The 27,064-nt window shown below is 54.9% G+C and overlaps 1 protein-coding gene across 3 annotated transcripts; it reads left to right on the top strand.

Moving 5' to 3' along the window:
- Nucleotides 1-397: 397 nt before the first annotated feature.
- STRIP1 (striatin interacting protein 1) lies at nucleotides 398-19,532 on the top strand. Of its 3 annotated transcripts, none has more exons than XM_084611391.1 (21): nucleotides 398-544; nucleotides 2,147-2,216; nucleotides 3,805-3,879; nucleotides 4,544-4,678; nucleotides 5,767-5,887; nucleotides 7,150-7,218; nucleotides 8,330-8,436; nucleotides 9,074-9,201; nucleotides 11,192-11,374; nucleotides 11,610-11,827; nucleotides 12,359-12,424; nucleotides 12,679-12,742; nucleotides 13,259-13,330; nucleotides 13,836-13,910; nucleotides 14,385-14,482; nucleotides 15,415-15,541; nucleotides 15,649-15,749; nucleotides 16,370-16,436; nucleotides 16,870-16,974; nucleotides 17,213-17,417; nucleotides 18,225-19,532. In XM_084611391.1, exons 1-21 carry the CDS (start codon nucleotides 416-418, stop codon nucleotides 18,470-18,472), a joined length of 2,463 nt encoding a protein of 820 aa, XP_084467517.1. In that variant the 5' UTR covers nucleotides 398-415; the 3' UTR covers nucleotides 18,473-19,532. The 3 variants fall into 3 exon arrangements, with proteins under 3 accessions (XP_084467517.1, XP_084467519.1, XP_084467518.1); XM_084611393.1 differs by having other exon boundaries at nucleotides 16,803-16,974; nucleotides 18,225-18,364; XM_084611392.1 differs by lacking the exon at nucleotides 13,836-13,910.
- The last annotated feature ends 7,532 nt before the right edge of the window (nucleotides 19,533-27,064 follow it).

The raw sequence follows: 27,064 nt of genomic DNA, 5'->3' as shown, positions 1-27,064 counted from the left end.
CGGCCTGGGAGCAGGACCCAGGCGGCCGGGGTTGATTTGCGGCTTTTGGAGGGGGAGGGGTTGGCTCTGCTGGATGCTGATGTGATGGCAGCTCTAGCCCCAGAGGTGCCCTAGGGCAAGACCATGGGGGGGACAAGCACGCAGCCCCCCCCAGCAGCCAGCACAGGCCCTGAAAAGGCGGATTGATGCAGCTCCCGCCACTCCTAACATGGCTGCCTCAAGCGACCCACGCGTCGGCCGCCTCTTAGCTGAATGACACACCCGCCATGGCCGCCTGGGCCGCCCCCCCCCCCCACTGCACGCCACACCGCACATGGCCGCCTCGACCCCTCGCCCTCCCGGGCCGGCGATCTCGCGAGAAGGGAGCGCGCGCGCGCCTCTCGCGAGAGAGCGGCGGGGCCCGGGGCGGGCGGCGATGGAGCCGGGCGGCGTCGGCGGGCCGGGGCCGCTGATCGTGAACAACAAGCAGCGGGGCGGGCTGCTGCTGCCGCCGCCGGCGGGGAAGGGCCGCGAGTTCAACCGCAACCAGCGCAAGGACTCGGAGGTGAGAGCGCGGCCGCGGCCCTGCTCCCACCTCGGTCCGCCGGGGTCGCTCCGGTTCCGGCTCCGAGTGGGCGGGGCCTTGTGGGCGGGGCCGTTGGGTACCGGGTCCAAATGGAGCAGACCCCTCCCCCTTCTGGGTGTCGGGGGGTGGGGGTCCCGGGGCCGGGTCCAGCCCCCTTCCCCTGCTATGCGGGTCCCTGGGGCCCCGGTCCCGCGGGGGGAGACGGGTCCTGCCTGGGGCCCGGCCGGGCTGGCTGTGGACGCACAGGCAAAGCGCCCCTCGGCGCGGTGTCTGGGCGCCGGGCCGGGCCGGGCCGGGCCTGGGGGGGGTTCCGTGTCGGCCCGCGCCTCGGCGCCCCTGCTCCCCGGCCAGAACCGCTCCCCCGCCCGCGGGCGGCCCCGTCAGCACACCGGCCCCCCCAGGTCACGTCCTCGGGGCCCCACGGGCAGGAGGCGCATTGCGTGGATGGTGACCCGGGCAGCCCGCCGCGGTAAACGGGTTGAGACTCTCGGCCTTAAGATGAGTACATGGATGCTGCTGTTTCATTTGATCCCAGTCCCGAAGGTGAATCCGAAGAAGTGTGTCGTCCCCGTCCCCGTCCCCCGCGAAAGCTTATGCCCAAATACATCTGTTGGTCTCTAAGGTGCCACCGGACTCCTGGTTGCTTTTCCAAAGGTGGTGCATCCTGTCCTCTGATAGCAGATGGCCCAAGATTCGCCTAAAGCTTAGCCAAGGGAGCCTGTTGATGACTTATGTTCATTTCTTTAAAAGCGACTGCATCTTGTTGCAGTCTTGATCTTTCTCCAGTGTCAGTAATATTGCCTCTACTCTGTATTTACTTACTTACCTACTTAGTTATTCTTTGTATTCTGTTAGTACTTAAAGGTGAGGGTGAGGATTTGGACTGGTAGCATCCCAGACTTCAGAGTGGTTCACATTTATTCTAAATTGACTAGATCTGAGAGCTCCCTGGTCCAGACTAGTCTGCTCCAGTTTTAGGATTAAATAAGCCTGTGGATAGATAAAATTTTACACAGTGCCTTTCCCTTCAAAGGCTCCCAGAATGCTTTATAGGCTGTATACAAACAGGGGTCACTCACTGCTGAAATACAACTTAATGGAACATGATTTTTCAACAGCACAGAGCAACATTACACAATTGGGTAGGAATAAGAAATGTTGAATATTACACCCATTTAAAATACAGAAGGCATTTTAGTAGGTTACCTTGATACTGTTGATGCACTGGTAAATATCATATCTGTTAGACTGAAAATACTGTACCGAACTTGCAACTGGATGAATTTTGAAAGCTACAGAGAGTGAATTTGTTTTACTGACTAGGTTTCAGAGTAACAGCCGTGTTAGTCTGTATTCGCAAAAAGAAAAGGAGGACTTGTGGCACCTTAGAGACTAACACATTTATTTGCGCATAAGCTTTCGTGAGCTACAGCTCACTTCATCGGATGCATCCAGTGAAGTGAGCTGTAGCTCACGAAAGCTTATGCGCAAATAAATTTGTTAGTCTCTAAGGTGCCACAAGTCCTCCTTTTCTTTTTACTGAATAGTGACTCATTAAAACTGTTTTTCTTCTGCCATCAGGGCTATTCCGAATCCCCAGACTTGGAGTTTGAATATGCAGACACAGATAGATGGTCTGCAGAGCTGTCGGGTAAGGAAATAATTTAACCATTAGGTTTAAATGTATTGTTTTTTGCTCACTGGTCAGTAAAAGAACACTATTGACTCAAAAAATAATATATTTTTCATATAGCTGTTTTTAGCTTAATAACACTTTGTTAAAATTCTGTTCGTTTTAATTAACTAATTTTTGCCATATACCCTGCTTTTTTTTTTTTTTTTTATTTCCCATGTTGGACAACCACGCTAATCAGTTTCACTTGACTTTCTTGTCAGTTTCAGCTTTCAGTTTTCAGGCTAGTGGATGCAGTGTTTGGATCCCAAATACTTGAGAAATTTACATCCAGATAAACTCTTTTCACTAGTAATAATATTTTAAATACCAAAAATAATTTCTATTTAATTTCACTTATGTAAAACATTGTTCTGAGATCTTTTATGTTTTGAGCGTTTGAGTATACATAAGCCACTTCGTTTTCAGTTTAAACCGATTTTTATTGAAAAATGTCCAGGTTTTACAAAAAGTATTATTCATTTTTTTCTGATTTTCACCCTACTTTTGTATCGTTCAAATATCTAAAAAATAACTTTTTATTCGGCAAATACAATACATTGCATGAGATATATGTATTATGATAATACATTAGTTTGTGTGTATATGCAAAACTGCCTGTTGAAGTAAGACTATGTATTAGTCTAGAAGATGCACACAATAAACAAACAGGCAGGCATGCATGCAAACTCTGAAGTGTATGCGCATCGGTATGTACTGAGGAATCTCACGCCCGCCACGTACACATTTCAAGTTGTTAGCAGATAGCAGTTTAAAGTTTTGACATGCTAAAATAGGAAGAAAATGAAAATCTGTATCAGGATACGTTTCAGAACCCAAGGAAGTATTCGAAAGTTTAAAAAAAAAAAAAAAACAGGGAAAGGATGAAGTTGAGTGTAGGCACTGCAAATAGTGTGGCCCAAGTATTAAATGTAAATATTTATAGGCGAATAGTTCTAAGTCTACAACAGTAAACCATTTATTCAAATGAAAAGTTTTATTTCGGGATTAGAGGTGTATTGTTTTCTTACTCAGCGGTGGCACTGTGTTTTGAGTTCTGTTTTAGTTTTACAGCAAACTACATTGATGAACGGAATTCAAAGCATTAATCTAGTGAATAGCTTTCCCCCGTCTTTCTGTCCGCCAAAATATACCCCGATATTTACCCAGAAAAATTACTAATATTTTTTGCACTGATTTTTCACCTGTTTTTGTTGCTGTGGTAATAAACACTGATAAATTGCCTGGAAAAATTAAATAAAATAAAAACTGAAAACAATGGGCCCTAAGTGTAGAAAACTTCAGTGATGAGAGATCATTTTAAAAAAAATTAATATAATTAGTATGTGTAGAAATAACCCATAGCAGCAATTCCCAGGTGACAAGTAAAACCATGCAGATTCTAATGACCACAGATTCCAATAAACATTAAGTGTGATATGACTGAAGTGAAGTCCGTGCTCCTTAGTTTCACAGCTGAGAACTGTGTAGTTTTTGGTAGGTGTTTTCTGGTTGGATGCAGAAATGAAATTGGCAACCAGCAGACACCAGTGTGCTCTCTTGGCAGAACTATACAGCTACACGGAGGGTCCGGAGTTCCAGCTGAATCGAAAATGCTTTGAGGAAGATTTTAGGGTCCACGGTAAGAGATGTTGTCACCTGTAGAACATAGACAATAGGAGACAGAAGTATTGATGTGCGCCTATCCCTGTGTCAGAAGGAAGGAACCAGCCATGTACATTGATTCCTTGTTTACCTTTGCTAACAGATGTTGTCAGTGTTCACAGGACACCTAATGTGTCTCACTGTGAACTGAAGGGGAAAGAGTAGATTAGTGTCCATGGCCCAATCAGCACTTAGTCTATCAAAATGTGCTAGGTGGTTAATTGGTGCCAACTGTGACTGTGCTGTAAGATGTGGAAGTCTGTCCATTAAGAACAACCATCTCGTTTTATGAAGGTCATTGACAGTACTGGCTTCTGATCACTGCTGATGTGGAATCAGACCGATGAGTCTGATTAATTCTGTGCTGTACTAGAAGGCAGACAGTTCCTGCCACCTGGCCCCTTGATGATCAGACATACCTATGCCTTGTCCCATGGCTGTGATGAACACCCCGTCCAAATTGATGCTCCATTTAGGCTGAATGCTCTGAATTTTCCTCTATTTGTTTTACATCCTATGAAAGAATTGCAGCTGTAACTGCTTCATAGTTTCCTGGCTTTTGGAGAGGGGAAGAAATATACATCCCCTTCCAGCTGCGGGGAGCAACCTCTGACAAAACTAGCTGTGTTTTGGCTTTTCAGTGCTGGATAAAAAATGGACCGAGCTGGACAGCAGCCAGCATCGAACCCATGCCATGCGGCTCCTCGATGGGCTGGAGGTCACTGCCAGGGAGAAGAGGCTCAAGGTGGCCCGAGCCATCCTCTACGTTGCACAAGGTACATTGCAATGTCGGCAGAAGAATTGGTCCTGTTCTGAAATCCCTGTTAACTTTTCTATGTAGAATTTTTATTACACGGGCACGCAGGTTAGAAACCAGCTTCCCTCCTCATGTCCCTGGTCACACCTGCAGCTGTTCGATCTGAATTAACTTGGTACGATTGTTGCCATCTTACCTGTTGTGCGTTTCACTCGGCTCAGGCAGCGAAATCGATGAGTCATTTTCACCTTTATTTCTAGTTGGGTTCCTGTTTAGGGGCTCGATTCTTAAGTACAGCACATAAGGGGTAGCCCAGGAGGGTCTGGGGTGAAGGTTGATTTAAGCTGCAGAGTTGCATTTTCCAAAGGTGCCTCTAATAATAATAATAATTAATAAATAAAAAATTATGTTGTTTAAACCGCCTTTGCAATACCCACGTTCTTCCTGCACTGAGGGCTGATGTGGCCCCAGTCAAATTAACAGCAGCTAGGGGGCCTGGAGCAGTCTCCCTTTGTCTGCCAGTGGAATGCTCCACAGGCCAGAATGGCCATGGTGCTGAGCACTATCCCTACTCCCTCTCCTACCCCCAGGCCTGTCCCCTATGCTGTGGGCATCATGGGGCCATGCACCTGAGCCTTACAGAGCTGCCACAGCAAGGGGAATCCTCCCTCTGGCGGTTGTGTCCATTTTACAGTCCCTATATCAGATCAGCGCATATGGGCTGGGGCCAGAATCTGGCCCCTGCTTCCCCTGCACTAGCTCAATGTGGCAACGTTTGGGTTGCAAATGCTTCAGGGGAAATCTTTAAATCCAAGTGGATCATTTCAACGGAAAAATATTTCTCTTAAATGCTTTTGTCCAACTTCTAACCCAGTAGATGGGGCACTGGAACGGGAGTTGGGTGATCTGGATTCTTCGCCCAGCTCAGCCACTAATTTTTCTTTTTATCCTGAGACCTGGAGCAAGTCTCTTCCCCTCTCAGTGCCTGTCTTCCTGTCTGTAATCCATGGATCAGATTTGCCTGGGCTCTCTGAGGCTTGCTTCGATGTCTGTGAAGTGCGCTGAGATTCTTGGTGGAAAGGTGACCCAATAATACCGTTCTTACAGGCACCTTTGGAGAGTGCGGCTCCGAGGCTGAAGTTCAAGCCTGGATGCGATATAACATTTTCTTGCTACTGGAAGTTGGGACCTTCAACGCTTTGGTGGAGCTTCTGAACATGGAGATTGAGTAAGTACCATGGGGCTGGGGATATGAAAAGCTCTGCCAAAGGAGTTTTGATAACATGAGTGTGAACTGCTCCCCCTGGATCTTTTTCCAGTTTATGAAAGATGTGCACTTCCCAGCAGCTCTCTGCTCCCAATCCAGTTTCCGTCAGAGTCAGCGGGAAGGCTCCTGTTGACGCCAGCGGGAGTCGGATTGGGCTTTGGCTCCAAGGACCGGGGCAATGTAGGCAGTAGTGAGTTTTGCAAGTTTCAGAGTGCTTCACGCGTGTCCTGGAGATACTGCCTCTAGCTCAGTCCGGTCAATCCTCGGTCTCTGTATTCAGGCTGCCAACAGTGGGGGTGGGTTTTGGCTACTAGGAACGGAATTCCCCCCCGCTTCCAACCAGTGGTTGGTTGGTGGCAGCTGGGCTGGATTTGAACTGGAGATCTGTAGTGGAAAGGCTCTTTGTCCCATTTCCAGTCCCTTGAGCTGTACTTCCCTTGCCATCCTAAGGAAGCGTGCTCACGCAATGATGAAAGGCATGTTTGCAAAGAGTCATCTCTTCCTGCATGCTCTCCAGAACACTTTTATTCTGCAATGGGAAGAGGGGCAGGGAGGTATACGCATGGTCAGACACCCGTTCTGGAGAGAATGGTTCTTCCCGGGGGTTAGTCCATTTACCCAGCGAGCATGTTAGATGTGGTGCAGCCTTAGGTCTGCCCTGAGCATAGACTGTGAGTCCATTGTTGATGGGCACCTGTGGGGGAGAATCCGCTAAGGACCAAGCCCTTTCACGTCAGCAGCGGGCTCCGGAGTGGAGAGCTTTGCACTTGAGGGAGGGGTTTCTGAGAGCAGGCCTGGGAGCCAGGAATTCCTGAATGCCAGTCCTGGCTCTGATGCTGACTCCCTTTGAGGCCTAGGGTAGATCACTGCATTGCTGTGTCTGTTTCCCCATCTGAGAAATGGGGCTAAGTTCTGGGGGAGGTTTAGTGAGATGTTTAAGAAGCACAGCTGCAGCAAGTACTAAATGTGATTTAGTTTTCCCCTAGGAGAGAGTCATATTCTTTCCCAGGGACTCTGAGCTTGCTCCCTGCGTCGCCAGTTTGATTTGAAGGCTTCCAGTCTTTGGCATCCGTAGATGCTAGTCATGTGTGAGAGTCCAGCAGCAGCGACCCTGTGTGGTTTAATGGGTTGTTTACGGCGGTGTTAAACCATCCAAACTGCGTTTTCCCAGGGGGAGGTGTGGGCAGCCTGATCTGAGGGTCTGAGTCTCTTTCCTCCCTCAGTAACAGCGCCGCCTGCAGCAGTGCCGTGAGGAAGCCCGCCATCTCCCTGGCCGACAGCACAGATTTGAGGTGAGTAAATGATGGGGGCAGGCTGGTGAGGGTCTAAGCTGAGGGCCTGGAGGTTCAGAAAGGAGCTTTGGCAGGTGCATTATGGGATTTGTTTCCCTCTTTGAGAGATGTGCAGTCCCGCAGAGAGGGCTAGAGATCGGGCGCCATTTCCAGAGTGTTGACTCCCTGTGGTCTCTTTGTGCCTCATTTACTCCACCTATAAAATGGGTCTAATGGCACCCACCTTTGTTAAAGTGTGTTGAGCTCTGGGCTCGAAAAGCACTGTAGACATGCTAAGCTCGGTAGCATCTCTGCAGGATCAAGTACAGGCTGCTGCCGGAGGCTGGATACTGGACTGATGGACCAGTAGGGCTTGCCATACAGGGTCAGACCATCTCCTAATCCATGTACACAGCGAATTACTGCTACGGGGTCAAAAGACGGGGGGGCAAAGGGGTGAGGAGTGGAGCACACTTTCTCAGTCTTTTCAGGTTGGTGACCCGTTATCTGAAGTTAAAAATGTTCACGACCCACTTTTATTTACGAAGAGTAAAAAGTGTATCAGTGATGCCGATGCAGAGCCTAGATAATTGGTTAGTTTGTGTGTCACCAGAGAGGGGATCCTTGACCTGTTCTCTGCCTGTGCCACATGATAGTTTCGTCTTCTGAGGGCTGTAACGCTTTGGTCTAAATCTGGTTGTTGGCTTGGTGCGGGGCTGACTGGGGGATGTTCCGTGGCCTGTAATATACAGTTGGTCAGACTGATCATCATGGCGACCCTTCTGGCCTTAAACTCTATGACCTTGAAGGACCTGGGTTGGGGGAGGTGTGGGGGAGGGTTTCTTTGCTTTAGATTATAATAAGATGTTCAACATCTCGTGATTTCCGCCTCACCCCCACCCCCCCCGAGTTGGGTAACACTCCTCCAGAGGGTTTCTTACCCCCAACTCCGATATCTAACTCTAGTCCCCTTGAGTCTGATCTGTTCCTCCTGTGGGATGTTGACAAATGGGAGCAGAACATGACTGCCTTTCTAAGTGTTGTTGGAGCCAGCAGGTCATAGGCAGCTCCTCTGAGACCTGCTCCCCCCTTGGTCATCCCATGGTACTGTCTGACTCTCTATGGTTTGCAGGGTGTTGCTGAACATCATGTACCTGATCGTAGAGACTGTCCGGCAGGAGGCTGAGGGAGACAAGATTGAGTGGAAGACCATTAGGCAGACTTTCCGAGCAGAGCTAGGTAGGATCCTCCCCTGGAATGTCCCGGGTGTGTAATGGTGGGGTGGGTAGATTACAGCAGTGTTCCCTGCAAGGTGATGAGCCAGGGCCTGGAATCTCTGTAGTGGTTCGAATCTGGCCCATTTGGTAGTGACCAGCAGTTCAGTGGCCTGTGTGAAGTGAATTACTGGGTCCCATTCCAATTCCCAGGCAACATGGGCCCACTCTGCAGAATCCATTCCCAATGCTCTTCTTGTCTGTCTTGGCAAATCAGCCAAAGCCTGAATGGGCCATGGAGACAGGATTCTTTTGCTGTTATTGGAGGATTCCTCTGGGGCACGGCTAAGCCACACTGGAGGTGGCAGAGCAAAGGAAGCCAGCATTCTCATTGCCCGTACTGTATCTCTGCTGTGGAGTCTGGTCTCTGGGGCCATCCTTGCCCAACATCAGAATTATTTATAAGCAGATAGGGTAGGTCCTGGGCTTCAGAAGGGAGGAGACGAGCTGGCTGGAGAGAGGATGAGGGTGGGGGTGAGCATGTAGGGGATTTAATGGTGAGGTTAGGAACATGCTGGAGCTCTGCCCTGAGAGTGAGGTGGTGATGGGAGGGTGGGCGCTCTTCAGGCGAGCCGGGCTGTCATGGGTGTGTTTGCTTCTAGGGGCCCCGCTGTATAACAACGAGCCGTTTTCCGTCATGCTCTTCGGAATGGTGACCAAATTCTGCAGCGGCCATGCCCCGCACTTCCCTATGAAGAAGGTGCTGCTACTGCTCTGGAAAACGGCGCTGGTAAGAATCCCCTGGCCTGAGCCGGGGAGTTGGGACAAGGTTTCTAAAGCCATCATCCAAGTGATTCGTTCCTTGACATCTCATCTGGGGCCGACTTGGCTGGAAGCAAGTGATAGGGGCCCTGACTGTCTTGTCCTGTGATAAATTTGGTACATCCGCCCTGAGATGCAGCTGAGTAATTGTAAACAGGGGATCGTTGTGGAGTGGGTGTGTTTCCAGTGGGTCCTGCAGGGGTTGGTTCTGGCCCTACGCTATTTCACACTTCTATCCCTGGCCGGGAAGAAAACATAAAATCATCACTGATAAAGTTTGCAAGTGACACACAAATTGGGGGAGTGGTAAAGAGTGAAGAGAACGGGTCACCTGATTCAGAGCGATCTAGATATGCGTTTTAATACAGCTAAATGTAACTGTATTCCTCTAGAAACAAAGAACGTAGGTTATACTGACGGTATGGGGGACTCTGTCCCGGGAAGCAATGACCCTGAGAGAGACTGGGGGTTGAGATAGACAGTGAGGTAAACATGCAATGCTGTGGCCCAAAGGGCTAACATATCGTTGGATGCATAAACAGACTGGGAGCAGAGAAGTTATTTTACCTCTCTTTGTGATCTCTGGGATCTGGGTATTTGACACTGGTGCGACCGCTGCTGAAATACTGCATCCAGTTCTGGTGCCCATAATTCAGTCAGGATGTGGATAAATTGCAGAGGGTGCAGAGAAGAACCACGAGAATGATGAAAGCATTAGAAAACCTGTCCTCTAGTGATAGACTCAAGGACCTCAATCTGTTTAGCTTAACAAAGAGAAGGTTAATTGGTGACTTAATGACAGTCCGTAAGAACCCCGGGGAACAAATATTTAATAATGGGGTCTTTGATCTACCAGAGAAAGGTCTAATAGGATCCAATGGCTGGAAATTGAAGCTAGACAAATTCAGACTGAAAATAAGGCATACATTTTTAACAGTGAGAGTAATTAACCATTGGAACAAGTGTGTGACAGCTCTGCTCACGGTCAGGGTCATGTCCCTGTACCATCCTGGCAATGAGTAACTGCTTGATAACTGGCTAGACACAAACAGTATGTGAGATCAACACAGTGTCAGTCTGTAATGTAGACAGTCCCCAGTGCAAGTTGTGGCTTGGAGCAGGTGAAATTCCATAATCTGTTTACAGGGAGCTATTGACAGGGTCGATTTTCTGTTAAATTCCCCCTCCTTGTGTTGCTAAACACATTGCCAGCTGTCGAAGCTGAAAGCTCCTTCCGTGTATGAATAACAAGGGTTATGCTGACTTCCTGGAGCCTTTAACTCCCAGCTGCCCTTGTGCTGAATACTGCTGGGTTCCTGTAGCAGATCCTCCATTCCTTCAGAGGAGGTAGAATGGTAGGGCCCCCGGGGCAGAATCCCATTGCGCTTTTCACAGTCAGAGCGCACCATAGAGATCCTCTCACGGTGTGGTTAGGCCTGTCGCCAGTGTTATAGATGTTACAGATGGGAGACCTGAGGTGCCAAGTGTTTTGGATGCTCATGGTCATAGAGGGAAGATGGTGTGAGAAGTGGGATTAGAGCTTCTTATTATCAGCGCTGTGCTCCCACCTCTAGACCATACTCCTCTTTCCTGAATGGCCTCTTGACCAAAGGAAAGTGCGCCCTTCACTTCACTAGATCTGTGACGTCCTGTAGCTAGAACCCCAGCGGTGCCTTCTGTCCATTGGCTTCTGGGCTGTCTTCAGACTGAGCAGTCCAGTGTCTGACGTTCTAGGATCTAGCCTAGATAGACCCTAAATAACAGACCCCATACGTAAGGTTTATGGGCAGAGCTCTTTGCCTTGGGGATCTGTTCGCGTGGACTTTCTGCCAGGCAGCGTTGGGTGCTTGGACCTCTGACGCGTGAGCGAACCCTGTACGCTGTGGGTCCGGCGGGAGCTTGTCCATGCAGTCGCCTCAGTCACAATCCCGGGTGTGTGGGGGGCGTCTGTGTTGCAGTGCACTCTGGGAGGCTTCGAGGAGCTCCAAGCCATGAAAGCCGAGAAACGGGAGATACTGGGCCTCCCGTCACTTCCAGAGGACAGCATCAAAGTGATCCGCAACATGAGGGCTGCGTCCCCACCGGCGTCGGCCTCCGACCTGATCGAACAGCAGCAGAAACGGGGCCGGCGGGAACACAAGGTGAGGCTGAATCTGGGCGAGATCAGGGGCAGTCGTGGAGGGAACGTCACCTTTTCCTCAAGGGGACAGTGAAATTAACAAGGGTGACACAGGGCAGCCAGCTTCTTGCCCTTGGCATGCTGGGGAGTCAGGTGTGATCTTGGGGTGCCTTGCACCCCAGAGTTATTGTCTCCCCATGTCTCTCGATCTGACGTTCACCCGCTCCCCATTCAGCTGCCTTCTCCCTTGGTTCCAGGCTCTGATTAAGCAAGACAACCTCGATGCCTTCAATGAGCGGGACCCTTACAAAGCTGACGACTCCCGTGAGGAAGAGGAGGAGAATGACGATGACAGCAGCCTCGAGGGGGAGACATTCCCCCTGGAACGAGACGAGGTGATGCCTCCACCCATCCAGCACCCTCCCACTGACCGATTCGCCTGCCCAAAGGGGCTGCCCTGGGCTCCCAAGGTCAGGTGAGTTGTCACCTCAGGACCACTAGGACTGACCTTGTGTCAGGCCCCTGGCAGTGTTCTGCCATCGGCTTGTCTAATGAACACTGAGGGGTGATGGTTAAAGTGCGAGACAGATTTCCGCTCCCCAGATGGAGACCACTATCCTTCAGGATACAGACAGGACCCTCGCAGAACTGTCCAGCAGTGAGGCTGTCGAGATCAACCACCCCAGTGTTATGAGCCTCCAGGGTGGTGGCATTGTCTTGGAGCAACAATGGGTTATCGTGTTCCACACTGGAGCCCAGCCTGGCTGTTGTCTTAGAGACAAGATGGGCTGCAGTGCTGTTCTTTGGAGCTCACCTAGGGGTGGGGACCCTCCTGGGGTGGGACTTTGGAGTGGAGGCAGGAGGTCTGCTGTCTCTGAATCTCACTTGACCCAGGAGAGCTCTGTTGGGCTGATTCGTTTTTTCTGCTTGTAATTAGCTCTCCACCACGGTAGTGGTGGAAGGCCTGGGCCTGACTGCGTGGTAAGTGGTCTCCTCCTTCCCGCAGAGAGAAGGACATCGAGATGTTCCTGGAATCCAGCCGCAGCAAGTTCATTGGCTACACGCTGGGGAAGTGAGTTAAAGCAGAGCCAGGCTGTGGAGGTATAAACTTTGGGTCCTGGGCAGAGCCAGTTCGTGGTTCGTCCGACTTTGGCCTCATGCTGATGCACTGGCAAGGCGACAGCTGATGGACAAGACCCCACTGGGCTCTTTCCCCAGCTCGATGGCTGCTCTCTGCCCTCTAGGAGAAATGGATCCTCTCCTTTCTGACCAGGAGGAGAGGGTGTTTTCAGCCTCCATGTCAGTCTGGCTCTTTCCTCTCTCTAGTGACACGAACACGGTGGTGGGGCTGCCCAGGCCCATCCACGAGAGCATCCGAACCCTGAAACTGGTGAGTGCCCCCCTCACGGGCTCCCCTCGACGCTGCCTGTGTGTGCGGGTGCCTCTAACCCCTCCTGCCAGTTGAGGGCCAGCTGTACCTTTGATCCTCCCAGACTGTGCAACCCATCCAGGTGCCAGGCCTCCAGCCTGCCCTCTCTCCTGTTCTCCCAGGACTGCCCTCTTCTCCCCTGCAAAGTTCCCTAGTCTGCCCTGGGTCTCCTGAACCAGGTCAGCCCCTTCCCCTGCTGTGACAACCATCCAGTGGTGGTCAGTGGAGGGTTACCAGAAAGGTCCATTCGCTTTCCTGTTGGAATGAACCCCTTGAGAGCAGGTAGCAAACAACATAAGTCAGGTGGACAGAACATGTAATAGTCATAAAATGTTACAGGCACCTGCCTTCACAAGCATGGCTGTGGCTTCCCTTCTGGGTGGGCTGCAGCTGGTGGCATGTATGCTGTCAGCGAAGGGACTGCGGGAGTCTCCCCGCGCCGGTGGCATTAACCTCCCCTGCTCTGTCTCTGCGCAGCACAAGTACACGTCGATCGCGGAGGTTCAGGTTCAGATGGAAGAGGAGTACGTGCGCTCCCCGCTCTCCGGGGTGAGTGCCACAGGGGTGCTCCCCTCTCTGGAGAGTCCACATGTTGCAGGGAGGCAGATCCGTAAAGTGGCTCTTCGGGGAGGGTGAGGAGGAGGCCAGGGGGCTGGTTGTGGGGCCTGCAGAGCTGCCGATTGGGGTTCCTTTGGGTGGCTGGATGTCCTCGGGGACCCTGCCAATCCTGTATCCCCTGAGGAGGTGACTGCATGCAGGAGCCTGTCACTGCTGCGTCTTCAGTTAGCCAGAGAGGTTTGCTCAAGGGTAACCTGCGGGGGGAGGTTCCTCCCCCCTCATGAGCTCTGATCCCTATGTGGCAGCATGCTGTGTGACTGCTAGGCTGTCCTTTGGGGGAGGGGAGGGCTGGGCCCGTGTCCTGGGAGGCTGCGTTGTGCTCACGTCGGTTCTGCAGAGCCACGAGCCAGGCAGGCCCCGGCACCCCAGTCCAAATCGGCCACCTGCCGAGGGCTGGAGACATTCTCAGGGTGAGGTTCTCTCATCTCTGTACTAGGGGGAAGAGGAAGTGGAGCAAGTTCCTACGGAAGCCCTGTACCAGGGCCTCCTTCCCAGCCTGCCCCAGTACATGGTGAGTTGTGGCCACACTACTGATCCTAGCCCGAGCCCCGTCCCTTCCCGCTCTCCCGTCTTGACCAGTACAGCTGGGCTCTCCTCACCAAACTTACACTGGGGTGGGCCCGATCCCATGATCTCAACCCCTTTCCACTGGTAGGTGCCAAGTCATACCGGATCACTCCTCCTTTCCCTGTCCATTGGCGTGTGCTTGATTGTGCCCTCTGCTGCTTCAGAACCGTCTCCTGACAAGTGCCTGATTGCCCCTGCTTGTGCGTATGTTCCCAGTCACATGACTTCAGCCCCCCCCGCCCGTTGGTATGTGCCCCCTCTGTGTTCACTGGCACACGCCTGGTGGCATCTTCTCGCCTTTCCCCACCGCATGCCGAATTGAGGGCCATTAAGCACCTTTGCGTCAGCACCCCCAGCCCTGTTCTCTGCCCTCGGAGGCCCTTCCTGCCCTCACCCAGCTCTTGGATGCCCTCCACAGATTGCCTTGCTGAAGATCCTGCTGGCCGCAGCCCCCACTTCCAAAGCCAAGACGGATTCCATTAACATCCTCGCGGACGTCTTGCCGGAGGAGATGCCGTGAGTGCCCTTCTCTGGTGGCCTGGAGAAGCCCACAACGGGGTGAACGGGGGGTGAGATAATGGGGGTGACTAGGTCTCCGGTAGGCAGAAGGCCCCTCCTGGCTTTGCATGGCAGCGCTTTAAGGCCTGGCTGGTTGTGCTGGAGCTGGGGAGTCTAAGCCAGCACCTGGGCTGTGGCCGGTGACTCAGTTTCCTGTGCTGAGGGCGAGTCTTAACTCTGAGCTAGGAAATGGCCTGGAGCTAGACTCCCTAGATCCTGTCAGTTCTCTCACGCTAAGCAGGGTTAGGCCTGACCCTCGCTTGGAGGGGGAGCTCTTTGGCTCATGCCCAAGATGGTGTAGGTTGCGGTGCTGGTGACTGGTGAGGCACCTTCCCTCTGAGTCACGACTTGCAGCACTGGGTGCATTGTGCTTGCAGAGGAGCTGTCTTTCTGCTGAGATGTTGGTACAGATTCCAGGGTGGGTTAGCCCAGCGTCCTGGCCTGATTCCAACTGGTGTGCCAGTCTGAATTGTGGTTTCAATCCGAGACGGGATTTGTCCTCCCCTGAACTGTTGCGGAACATTCCCATGTTCTGTTAGTCACTGCTGCCATCCGCCCCAGAGATGGCTGCATTTCAGCAGTGGGCTGGAGTGGCTCCAAACTAGGCACAGAGATGAGTTTGTTGGCTGGACACCTTGGGATCTTTGGGGTAAAACATACCATGGAAACCTTATTCATTAATTGAAGGTAGCATGAGAGTTGGAGATGCAGGAAAGGCCTTCAGGGGACAACGGAGTGGTGGCTGTGGAGAGGGAGAGCAGGGGGAATTGGCGGTGGGCTGTATTCCCTTGGCGGGGTTATGGTCTGGCTGTCTCTGGCCATCCCCTCTCCTGGGGATTGGGTACCCCCTCCCTGAGACAGGGGGCTGAGGTTGGGGCTTTGTCCTCCAGGACCACGGTGCTGCAGAGCATGAAGCTGGGCGTGGACGTGAACCGGCACAAAGAGATCATCGTCAAGGCCATTTCCGCCGTGCTGCTCCTGCTGCTCAAACACTTCAAGCTGAATCACGTTTATCAGGTAAACCTGGGCGGGGGACCCCCCCACACACTGGGGGAGCATGCAGCACTGCGGGGGAGGGGGCTCAGATCTGCTCGCTTACCTGCCTCCCTTATCTTTGCTCTTAGTTTGAGTACATGGCCCAGCACCTGGTGTTTGCCAACTGCATCCCACTCATCCTGAAATTCTTCAATCAGAACATCATGTCCTACATCACTGCCAAGAACAGGTAACGGGGGGCCAGGGCCCTTCGCTGACCCTGCAGCTGCCATGGGGTGGGATCGCTGCACAGTGGGGTGCCCCCTAGCATCACTAACCCTGCAGTGAGCTACTCGAGTGGGTTGTGGGGCACCTTGAGGGCCCCCATCCCTGGCCCTGCAGTGGGGTACCCAAGTACCTTTTGGGGTACCTGATGAGGGTCCCTCACCATTACTGCCATGCGGTACCTGGTTTCCCCCCCCCATCAGCAGCCCAGCATGAGGTACTGAGTGGGTTGTGGGGTGCTTTGAGGGCTCCCAACACTGCACCCACAATGGGATACCCAGCACCTGCTCTCCCTCCCCAAACGCTGCTCCTGCTGTGGGGCCCATGGGAAGGGAGCTGTTCTCTAATCTCTCCTGTCAGGCTCCCTTCCATGCTGCCTGAATCCCCAGCAACGTCCCCCCTCGGTTGTGGCACAGGCAGCGGGACCCATTCTCAGTAAATGGATGTTGTCAGCTGTCCCCACCATGGGATTCTTTAGGAAGCTGCCCCAAGGGGTGCAGGGGACTCCACAGATATCCCCCCATGCAAGGCTGGGGCTGTGCATCAGCAAGTAGGAGAGGCTGAGGCCCTCTCTTCTCCTTCTAGCATCTCGGTCTTGGATTACCCTTACTGCGTGGTACACGAGCTTCCGGAGCTGACGGCAGAGAGTCTGGTGAGTGCCCTGCAGGGTACCCATGGGCCTGCCTCCCTCCTGGTTGTCAAGTCCTTTCCCTGCTGGGGCCAGAGCAGAGGGGGGCTGTAGAGCAAACCAGGAGAGCTCTCTGCAGCACTGGGAGGCCTAGCAGACGGGAGCAGGCGTGTAAGCACCCAGCAGGATCCGCTCCTCCCTCAGGGCAGGCTGCTGCTCAGAGGACTGGGGCAGTGCTGGGCTCCTTGCCTTGCTGTGACAACCCAGGCTTTCCGGAGATCAGCTCCCCGCACATGTGACTGGGCTCCAGTTAGCACTAGGGGAGGGTTGGGTGGAAAGGGAATCCTGTCCTTCAGGTTGGCCCTGTTCAGCGTGAGCCTCCTCCCACAGGCAGCCCTGTGCGGCACACCCCCAAGCTGGCTGCTCACCCTCCCACCTGGCTCTCCTCTCCCTGTAGGAAGCCGGGGACAACAATCAGTTTTGCTGGCGGAACCTGTTCTCCTGTATAAACCTCTTGAGGATATTGAACAAGCTGACAAAGTGGAAGCACTCCAGGACCATGGTGAGTGGGAGTCCACTGGGCGCCACGAGGTGCAGAGACCTGTGTGGGTGGGGGCTGTGTAAGGCTCTTAAAAACCTCCGCAAGTGGAGTGTGGGGTGAGTCGTTGATCCAGGCCTTGTCCCGGTGCCGGGGATGTGTGTGGATGGGCTCGGTGGACATGTGCCTGGCACAGCGTTAGCCACGTGCGTGCTGAGGGAGCAGGTGCCCCCCGGCGCGGTGTGACCGGTGTGCCTCCTAGATGCTGGTGGTGTTCAAGTCGGCTCCCATCCTGAAACGAGCCCTGAAGGTGAAGCAAGCCATGATGCAGCTCTACGTCCTGAAGCTGCTCAAGGTGCAGACCAAGTACCTGGGACGGCAGTGGAGGAAAAGCAACATGAAGACCATGTCCGCGATCTACCAGAAAGTGCGGCACCGGCTCAACGATGACTGGGCCTATGGAAATGGTACCCCTCGCCCCGTGGCCTCTCATGTGCCTGCTGCCTCAGGGTTGGGTCGAGCCCAGTGGGAGTGCTTATCCCAGGGGGCATCTGCTCACTTTGCCCAATAGCAGGCCAGGCTGGCACCTGGCCAGGAGCCCAAAGGGCATCGCTAATTGGCATAAAACAGAATAGGTCTTTAATACACCAGGGGGAGGCGAAGCATTGCATGCTGGGACCTGCAGTCTCCAGGAGGCTGTCCCTCCATATTACAGATGAGGGCAGCTGCCTGGACAAAGATGGAGCATTGTATGCTGGGAGAATGGCGTGGGTGGGTGAAGATGGAGCACTGCAGGCTTCATCTCCACCCTGAAGATGTGGGCAGGGGCATTGGACCTAGCAGCTGTGGTTGAGCCGCTCCTGTTTCTGTCCCTCAGCTATCAGGAACCGGCAGCTGTAGAAACTCGCTCCCCAGGGCAGCTGTACCAACCTCCCCTTATGGGGAAGTGCCATCCCAACTGCAATATGGCAGCAGCTCAGTGGTGCGCTTAGTCCGGTATCCCCTCTTGGCAAAAGCCATAAAGCACCTAACTGCCCAGTTCCCTCCCTGACTCCCACTGGTGACGGCTCAAGCCCTGAAGCCTGGGCATTGGGAGCCCTGATCCTAGGGTTCCCAGTGAAAGGGGCTTTTCCTCTTTTGATACTCCTGACTCGCAGGTATGGACTGGGCAGGGGCATCTGCCTGTCCAAGGGAGGAGAGGGTAGGCAAGGTCTGACCAGGAGGCCACCTCTCCCTGGCTATCTAGGCCTAATGTCCTCTCCCTTCTGCCCTAGATCTGGATGCACGGCCCTGGGACTTCCAGGCGGAGGAGTGCGCCCTGCGAGCCAGCATCGAGCGCTTCAACTCCCGGCGCTACGACCGGGCGCACAGCAACCCTGACTTCCTGCCCGTGGATAACTGTTTACAGAGCGTGCTGGGCCAGAGGGTGGAGCTGCCGGAGGATTTCCAGATGAACTATGACCTGTGGCTAGAAAGGGAAGTCTTCTCCAGACCTATCTCCTGGGAAGAACTGCTACAATAATGCCTGTGTGACACTAGGGAGCCCGGCAGAGACTCAGAGCTGGGGCTAACTTGCCAAAGGAGCGGTGCCGGGAATGGCCGAGCTCCTCTTCCTCATCTGCTGAAGGCATGTTCCAGGTGTGGCTTAGGCTGCTTGGAACAGGTGTTCCTCCATCCTCCTCCAGGTGGCCACCTGGCTTCATCCCACCTGCCCAAGGACACAGCAGCACCAGCCACGGGCCTTTGTGGGGACCCGACAGTCGCTGCCGTTCCTGGGTCGCTTGGCTTCCATGCTGTTCAGTGAGAGGTCTGGGGGGAGGACAGAGCCCCTCCATCATCCCCAAGACACTAGAGTCCAATCCCATCCGAAGGAAGCACGTTCCTTGGCCCCTCTGCTTGGTTCAGACAGGGCTCTATGCTCTGTCTCAGTGCCGGGGGTTGGATGTGGCTGCCCGTTATGGTCCCAAACCAGTCACTCCTGCCCACGCAATGTGGTGCTCTGTCCCCCCCTCTAGTGGTGGTTGAGCCTGCTACAGCTTTGGCCAACTGACCGGGGGTCTCTGCTCTGGCTGCAGAGGCTCCTGCTTTTAGAACCACAAGTCCCGGGTTCAATCCCCACCGAGGATGATTCACCCAGGGGCATGGCATCACTCTAGCCACCTGCCTTTTCTCACTGCCATTTCCTACCCTCCTTCCCTGGACGGAGGAGGGGAAAGCAGCTCCAGTTAAGGCAGAGGTGTGGGGGGCAGAGGGGCTTGGGAAGAGGGTGTGGGGAGCAGCAGGCTCGGTGCCGCCACCTAGTGTATAGAGGAGGTAGGTGGAGAGAGGGGTAGCAGCAGCCTGTGCTCTCGCCAGGGCTGGGCATAGCAGAAAAGACCCCTAGCAGCGAGGCGGCTGATGCTAGGACGCAGGGGACATGGTGGAAGTGGAGCTGGGCTGCTCTCCCGCCTCACCCCGCTGGGTGGCGCAGGGGAGCTGTACATATCTATAAATAGCCCTGTAACCATTTCTCCTGTGTAACTCCAAATGCCAGGTTTTTAATGTCTTTGTGACTCTGCATTAAACAATCTGTTGCGCTTGGACTTGACTTGAGCTAGGTTTGGGGCTCCTCCCTGTAGATATCCAGCAGGTCCCGATCCACCTTCCCCAATTGGGCCTTTTCTTCTCTTGAGGCCCAGTCTCCCCTTCTTCCATCGGGCCTTGTCCCAAGGTTCTGTTGGCCAGCCTATATTGGTAGCTGTGCCCGCAGTGGATGTCTGGCTGTTCAGCCAGCTGGACCAACCTGCTCCTTCCTAGCTTGCAGCTATGGCTGCTCCAGCCTTAGCCCCTCTTAGACACACAAGGTTTTTCTCCTTTGCCAATTACCCTGAGCCGGGCAGAGTTTCCAGTGTACTCGGCTCGCCCCTGGGTCTGTTCATACAGCCGATCCCCATGCACGCCAGCCACAGCCAGGTACTAGCAGAGCGGGTGAAGTGGGGACAAGGGCAGACGTTAGACGGTTCGGGTCACACAGAGTGGGGATGAGTTATTGATCCCTCTCTACATGGCTCTGGTGGGATGTGCCCTGTCTTGCTGGGTCCATGGCTGGATAAAATGGTAGTTCTGACCAGCATGGGTGATCAGGGGGCTGCAGAGATTGACAGACAAGGGAGGCAAGGAGCATCGCTGGGCTAAGTGACCACTGAAGCTGGGGTGGGGACTACATATCCCCAGTGATGAGGAGGGTGAGGTGACCAGTGGGCTGGTGTCTTAAAGGTGCTTAGCTAATGTCAAGGATCAGGGCCTGCAGCAGAGCCGGCTCTGGGGAACCTGCTGAACACAGCTGGCCTGCATTGGCTGCCCTGCCTGACTGGTGGCAAGAGTCAGCAGACCAGCTCTTAAACCCAGCAGCGTTCGCCCACAGCTGTGATAGCTTCTGGGCGCACTTGTGACCAGCCCTGCTCCTGCCTTGGACCCAGCCCTGCCCCTGCTTTGCCTTTTCCAGTTCTGACCCTGGGCTCCTATTCCTGGCTCCCAACTCCTGTACTAACCACTAGGTGTGACTCTCACTCCAGCCGGTAGGCATGACCGCCCACATCTGACAACGAAGAGGAATAGGGTGAAAGCAAGCGTGGGAAATCTGCTTACATGGGAAACCTATAAGCCCGTGGAGGGGCCTCCTAAGGGAAGCCGGGGAAGGCTTGTGTGGGCCATTTGTGGGCATGAGGGCCTGAGAGTGGCTAGACTGTGGGGCCCTCTCCCACCTTGTCAGGACCCACGGGCTAGCTCCCCTTGCAGGCCTGTGGTGCTGTGGCTGCCATTGACGCAAGTTTGCTGTTAGCCAGCAGTTTACGGTGTGAAACTCGTCTTCTGCTGTCAGTGCTGTGGGGGCTGGCAGGGCTGCCAATTGCCTGCCTCTGCCTCCTTGGTGTGCTTCCTGTACCAGCCGCATGACTGAGGTAGGCTAGAGCAAGGAACGAAACAGGGATTAAAAAGATGGGGAGGAGGGAAGCCGCGGTGCTCGTGAATGTGGCTGCTGGTGCTTTGAGGTTGGGGTTACACCTGAACCAGGCTCTGTCTTCAGAGCCCCTCTGATGCAGTCCCACTCCCTTTCCTGGCTCTTCCAGCATATGGCTGCTGCGGTCACGGACCAGCCCCTTCCTGCTCCCACTATCTCTGCTGCGGTTGGGGGCCGTGCGGGGAGACGTCGTTTCTGGCTCGGGCAGCGGCCGGGGAGGTGCCGGCCAGCGCAGGCTTCCCGAATGTTTTGCTGTTGGCGAAATGGACGGAATCAGTTTCGCAGCCCGGCTTGAGCTGCCAGTGAAAACGGAATTCTGCTTTGCCCTTGGGCCAGAGCCCTCTTGATGGGAGGGAGGAATGGATGTGGAAAGGTAGGGTTTTAAAGCAGGTGGGTAGTCTCTATACGGCATGATGGACCATGTCGGGTATCCTCTACACCCCCTGGCCAGAGAAATCACTGCAGACCCCACAGCTCCTCCCATGCTCAGCCTGCATGTCCCATGTGGTACAGTGGCACCTCCTGAGATCGGAGCCCCCCGTGTGCTAGGTGATGCACAAACATGTGCCAAGAGCTGGCCCGTGCCCCAAGCAGCTGATGGTCTGTGCAGACAAAGGGAGGGGTTCCTGTCCTTGACAGATGGGAACAGAAAGATGAAGGGACTTGCCCAAAGTCACTGGGGGAGTCAGACATGGTTACAGTTTGAACCCAGATCTCCTGGGAGCAGGAGATCTCATGGTTCAGGGTTTCAGCTGGCCACCAGCAAGGGAATTCCCCCCCCAATGCATTGTGGGAAGGCTTTTTTTAATCCTTCCTTGGCCACGGCTGGAGAAGGGACACTGGGTGGGGTGGGCCAGGGCTCTGTGGTGGCACTGAGCGGTCACTCTCCCAGGCACTTGGCTGGCTGCTTCTCGTCCACAGGCTCAGTGTCTAGCCGATCGCCCAGGTCAGAATGGCAGGGACCATGGTGGTTTTTGCCTTGCTCTGCTGCTTGGGGTGCGGGTCGCTTGCTGAGATCATCTGGGTCTTTCTCACTCAATTCCTTGTCATTGCAGGGGTCTGGGGCACTGGTGCATCTCGGTTTTTCCTGTTCTGTCCCTGTGACGCAGCCTGTGGTCTCCAGCTGGTTGGTGGGGGTGGTGTGGGGATGCTGGTGGCCTTTGATGTACAGGGGGCCAGATTGGATGAGCTCATGGTGGCTTCGGGCCTTGAACTCTATGACTCTGACTCCTGCGGCCTGCTAGCCCTTCCTATCTGTACAAACAGTGCTAGTCCTCTTGGCCCATCCCGTACAATGCTGTGTGATAACCTCCCGCTACGCCTTCTCGTGGGATATGCTGGTTCACTGAGTGATCTTTGACCTACCACTCAGCCCTGCTACTGGGCCTTCAAGCCAAAGCTTGATTCCTGCCGCAGCCCTCAAACATTATCCCCATATTACAAAGGGGGGGGGCAGAGACAGCTGGGGGCCGTGACCCCAGGCGAGTGTCTTTGGCACAGCTAGGAAGAAAGCCCAGTTGTAGACACGTGAATGCTAAGTGCATTAGATACACAGTGAGATCTGGCTCCCCTGCTAGGAATCTAACAACAAGATCAGGTCCCCTCCTTTTCCACCCCATCGATCTTATAGTCTGCAGTCTTGGTATGGTGCTGCCAAGCTGGGGCCCTTTGCAACCCCCACCCCTTTGCCCCCCAACTCTGATCAAACTTCTAGTTCCAGCCTCTCCCTCCCTATGCCCCTGCATCTCCTGTCCCCTCTAACTCTCACTCTCCCAGTCCTCAGCCCACCTCAATGGCGCAGGCTGGCGGAGCAGAGGGGCATGGCCAGGCCTTGGCAACGGCTCTCTGGAATAAGTCAGCGGGCTGGCTCGGGTAGGGGCAGGGATGCCCTCTGTCCCCTTAGCACAGGGGTGTCCAACTGGTGGCTTGGGAGCCACATGCGGCTCTTCAGCAGTTACTGTGCGGCTCCTTGTCTAGGCACCGACTCCGGGGCTGGAGCTCCAGGCGCCAACTTTCCCATGTGCCGGGGGGGGGCTCGCTGCTCACTGCCCCCCACTCCACCCCTTCCCGCCCCTCCCCTGATCGATCGGGAGGTGCGGGGAGGGAGGGGGCGGGGCTGCCGGTGGGTGGGAGGTGCTGGGGGCTGGAGGAGGGGGAGCGGATGGGGGGCTGCTGACGTATTACTGTGGCTCTTTGGCAATGAACATTGGTAAATTCTGGCTCCTTCTCCAGCTGGGGTGGGCCACCCCTGCCTTGGCAGGTGAGGGAGGGGTTAGGAAAACAAGCCCTTAAATCTGCAGCTCGTGGCTGTGTTCAAAGCAAGGCTAGGCCAGGCTGGCATGAGCTCCTCGCACTCCAGCGCTGCTGGATCAGCGTGGGGGTTAGTTTGGGAGCTTTCCCCGTGGGCCGGCAGCTCCCAGCCTGACTCTCTGGGGCTGGCTTCCAGGAGCGGCTGCAGACACGCACCTGTTTTTCTTGTGGAGTTCAGGGCTCAGAAGAGGGGGATGCAGCGGTGCCTAGGATAAGGGCTGTGTGAGCAGGTTCTTCCCACAATGCCCCTCAATCCTGACCCCCCAGCTCTGCCAGCGCCCCTCAGGCCCAAGCGGCAGGCCCAGTGCCGGGCTCCTCGCAGGCTGCTGTGGATGCTCCTCAGTCATAACCTGCAGCTCCTCCGCTTCTGTTCCAGGACTGCTCCCTCCTCCTGCTCTGCTCATATGCCTCACTCCCACGTGCAGCACCTTGCACTGATCCTGCCCGGCCCACTCGTGCTTTGCCAATGCACCTGAAGTCTGCACCGAGCGCCCATTCCGGGCCCGCCACAGCACCCGGGCGAGGGGCTACACGCCTGGCCTTCAGCTCTCTGCAATTCCGGCCTCGGTTTTCTCTGCTGAGATCACCAGTGGTGCCAAACTCGGGTTTGGGCAAGTGCCCAGCGGGGGACTTTTGTCTCTTGGGATCATGCTCCATGGCCCAAGGCAGGGCTATGAGCGCAGTGTCTGGCTCTCAGGCCTGGGATTTGTTTCTCACTGACGCTCTTCCAGCAGCTGGCTCCACTCTGTTAGTTGCCAAGATCCACGTGTGTCTAACAAGATCTCTGCACCCCCTTGCTGCCTCTTTCAAACTGCTGGCCGAACACGGAGCCTGGCACTTCATAAACTAAACAGAAGGATCGATGGTCTTTGCAACTCTCTGGACTAGGTATTTTCCAGCTCTGTCGTCGCTCGAGCTCTAATCCAGCCGGGCGATGGAAGAAATGGGAGTGGCTGGACGGGGAGCCACGGGCAGGCTTGCTGGAGAGAAATTGGCATTTTGGGGCTGCTGGAATGGAATTTCCCTCTCTCCCTGCCAAAGCGATACCCGGAGATGCTTGGTTTTCTCTTCTTTCCATTCAGCTTAATCTGATGCAGCAGGAGGGAAGCTGCCCCAGCCTTCACATGCCCTACGGGGTGTGTCCGTCTCATGCATGGCATTACCACTGTCCTAGCCTGCAGCACCCTGCAGGGGTGTATCCCCATCCCAGCTGCATCTTGCCTGGTCAGTGGCTGTCACTCCTGCCTGGGCCACCTCTTGCTTTGATCCCCTTCTTGTCTGGACCTGCTGCCAGGATCATGATCTCCCCCTTCTCCTTGGTGCACCCCTCACCGGCGCCACGGGGAGCTGCACCTTCAGGGCCAGCATTTCCACCCACTCCCTCCGGACCCGTCACCGTGATGCTGTCTGCTGCAAGGTGGGGCTCCCGGCATGGTACCCCCACGCCGTGCTCGTTGTGTGTCCATCATCGCCACGTCCCGTGTGCACTAGCGAAGGGCCCTGCCCTGGCTGCGGAGCTGCTGCACAATGATGGATGGTGACCAGTTTCTCGGGATCGGGACTCTGTAAATGTTGGTTTCGTTCAGCAGTTGCCTGTAGAGGAAATTAGCTGGAGGAGTAAAGAACGGCTCAAGACAGGCCCACCCCAAAACAAATGCTTGAAGGTTGAAGGCAGGGACATTGATTGCCAAGGGACAAGGGGGGCAGTTGCCCTCGGACCTTTGTTTGCCCCTTCCCCCGGTTTTCACCCAAATTTGCAGGATATAATCTAATCCCATGTAACATTCTATGTGCTGACATAACTTTGCCCCCCATTGCATTTTTCTGAGACCACGCCAGGGCAGGAGAGGCCTGGGACCCAGAGCTCAGAAGGATGCTAGCCATGTATAAAGGGGGGCGGAATTGGTGAGGACCTGTTGGAGGAGGAATCTGGCTGAGACACAGGTATCTGCGGGGGTGTCTGAAGAAGCTAGGCCTGCCTAGGGCACCACTGTGGGATGGTTACGCCTTGGGGAAGACAGATGTTTGTGGACTGTCTGTCGTTTTCTCTAAATGTCCCGTTCCTAGTGATAAAATAGCCGAGACTGTTGCTTTCACAAGCTGGGGGTGCGGACGCTGCTCACCACTGGCCACAGACGCCGTAAGGGGGTTTATTCCAGCTGGGTAAGCGGGGTGCTGTGGCCCAGGCTGCGAGTGGGAGACTGTGGGGTTCTACCCCAGGGAAAGTCCCAGCATGAGGAGTGCACTCAGAGAGACTCGCTAGGGGACCGGGGGTGTGGGTGCAACAAGCCCTGTGGCCGGCACAGGCCCCACGCGCTTCCTCTGTTTACGTTCCTGGCTGGCTCGGCTCGGCTCGGCTTCCTCCAGCTGCCGGGACAGGAAAGATCCTCTCGCTGGATTCTGCCCCAGGCCGTGCCAGTCCAGACCCCCATCTGGGAGCTGCTGCCAGCCCCGGGGTATGCACCTTAGATGCCATGACAGAGCCTTGTGAATCCCTGGCTACGCTTGCCCGTCGGCCGGGCGTGCACCAGGGCAGGCTCCAGAGGAGGCCGAGGAGTTGTAATGGCTCTTAGCTGGTAATTCGACGAGGGCTCCAGTTCTCTAACAAGCAGCAGTTGCCTGGTGACGCCGCATGCGACTGGCCAGAGCGTGCCACGGCTCCTGGGATGCTGGGGACGTGACTATCCCTGCGCTGGAGGGAACTGGGGTCCAGAGTGCCTGGAAGAAACATCTGAGCTGAGCATTAAGCAGGGCTAGGCCAGGGAGTCAGAGGAGGCTCCTAGGGGAAGATCAGGGCTGCTTTGTTTTCCCCAAGGGGTGCTCCTAGATCAGCTGGGCCGGGGACCTTAGGACTAGGCATGGATGCTCAGGATAGGGTCGGAAGCAGGTTCCCAATGGATTTGGGTCCCGAAGAGGCTGGGTTGTGGTTGTGAAGTGCTTTGGATCCAGGTCTTGTTATATCAACGCTCTGAGGATTCCGGGTTTGGAGCCAACTCCAGTTTCCCAGCCACCAGAGCTGTGGGAAGCCAGGCGAGCTCTGTTGGTCTCTTGAAACCTGAGCAGCCTGATTCCCTGGCTCCAGGCAAATCCCCTGGGGCAATGCCTTCCTGGAGCTGTTTCCAGCCCCCAGATGGTAGGATGGCCTAGCTGAAGGTTTGAGGACTGGTCAGGTTCAGCAGCTGATCTGGGAGTAGGATTCTGAGCTGCCTCTGAAAGGGTCTGCACAGATGAACCTCCCCAGCCACAGACCCCACACCTTCCCTTTCCCCTCCCCTGGGCCTTGGAGGGAAAAGCAAGTGCGCCCAATTCCATCCCCATCTCCAGCTTCACAGCTGCTGTGGCGGGTATCCTGCTGCTTCCAGGGGCGCCATGAAAGACAATGCGGCTGTGAAGTACCGAGGGATGTCGGCCTCCAGGACGCACAGTGCTGTGGGTTGGAGACACCTTTGTGTGGGTTGGGGGTCTCTGGAGTTTGGGGGGTACACAGCCTGTCCCCTTTGTGTGGGTTGGGGGTCTCTGGAGTTTGGGGGGTACACAGCCTGTCCCCTTTGTGTGGGTTGGGGGTCTCTGGAGTTTGGGGGGTACACAGCCTGTCCCTTTTGTGTGGGATGGGAGTCTCTGGAGTTTGGGGGTACACAGCCCCTCTCCTCTCAGTCTGGGTGGAGTGCTGCAGTCTTGGGGTGAGCTGTGCGGGGGGGCGGGCTGGGAGGAAGTCTAATGGGAAGCAGGTGGAGTCTGTGCAGCTAGCCAGCCCCTCCTAGGCTGGTTAGTGGGGGACAGTTCCAAGTGATGGGCATGCCCTGACGC

The sequence above is a fragment of the Lepidochelys olivacea genome (assembly GCF_965140295.1).
Source record: "Lepidochelys olivacea isolate rLepOli2 genome assembly, chromosome: 21".
Classification (NCBI taxonomy): Eukaryota; Metazoa; Chordata; order Testudines; family Cheloniidae; genus Lepidochelys; species Lepidochelys olivacea.
Note: the sequence above shows the minus strand (reverse complement) of the source record. Positions and strands in the feature narration are given on the sequence as shown.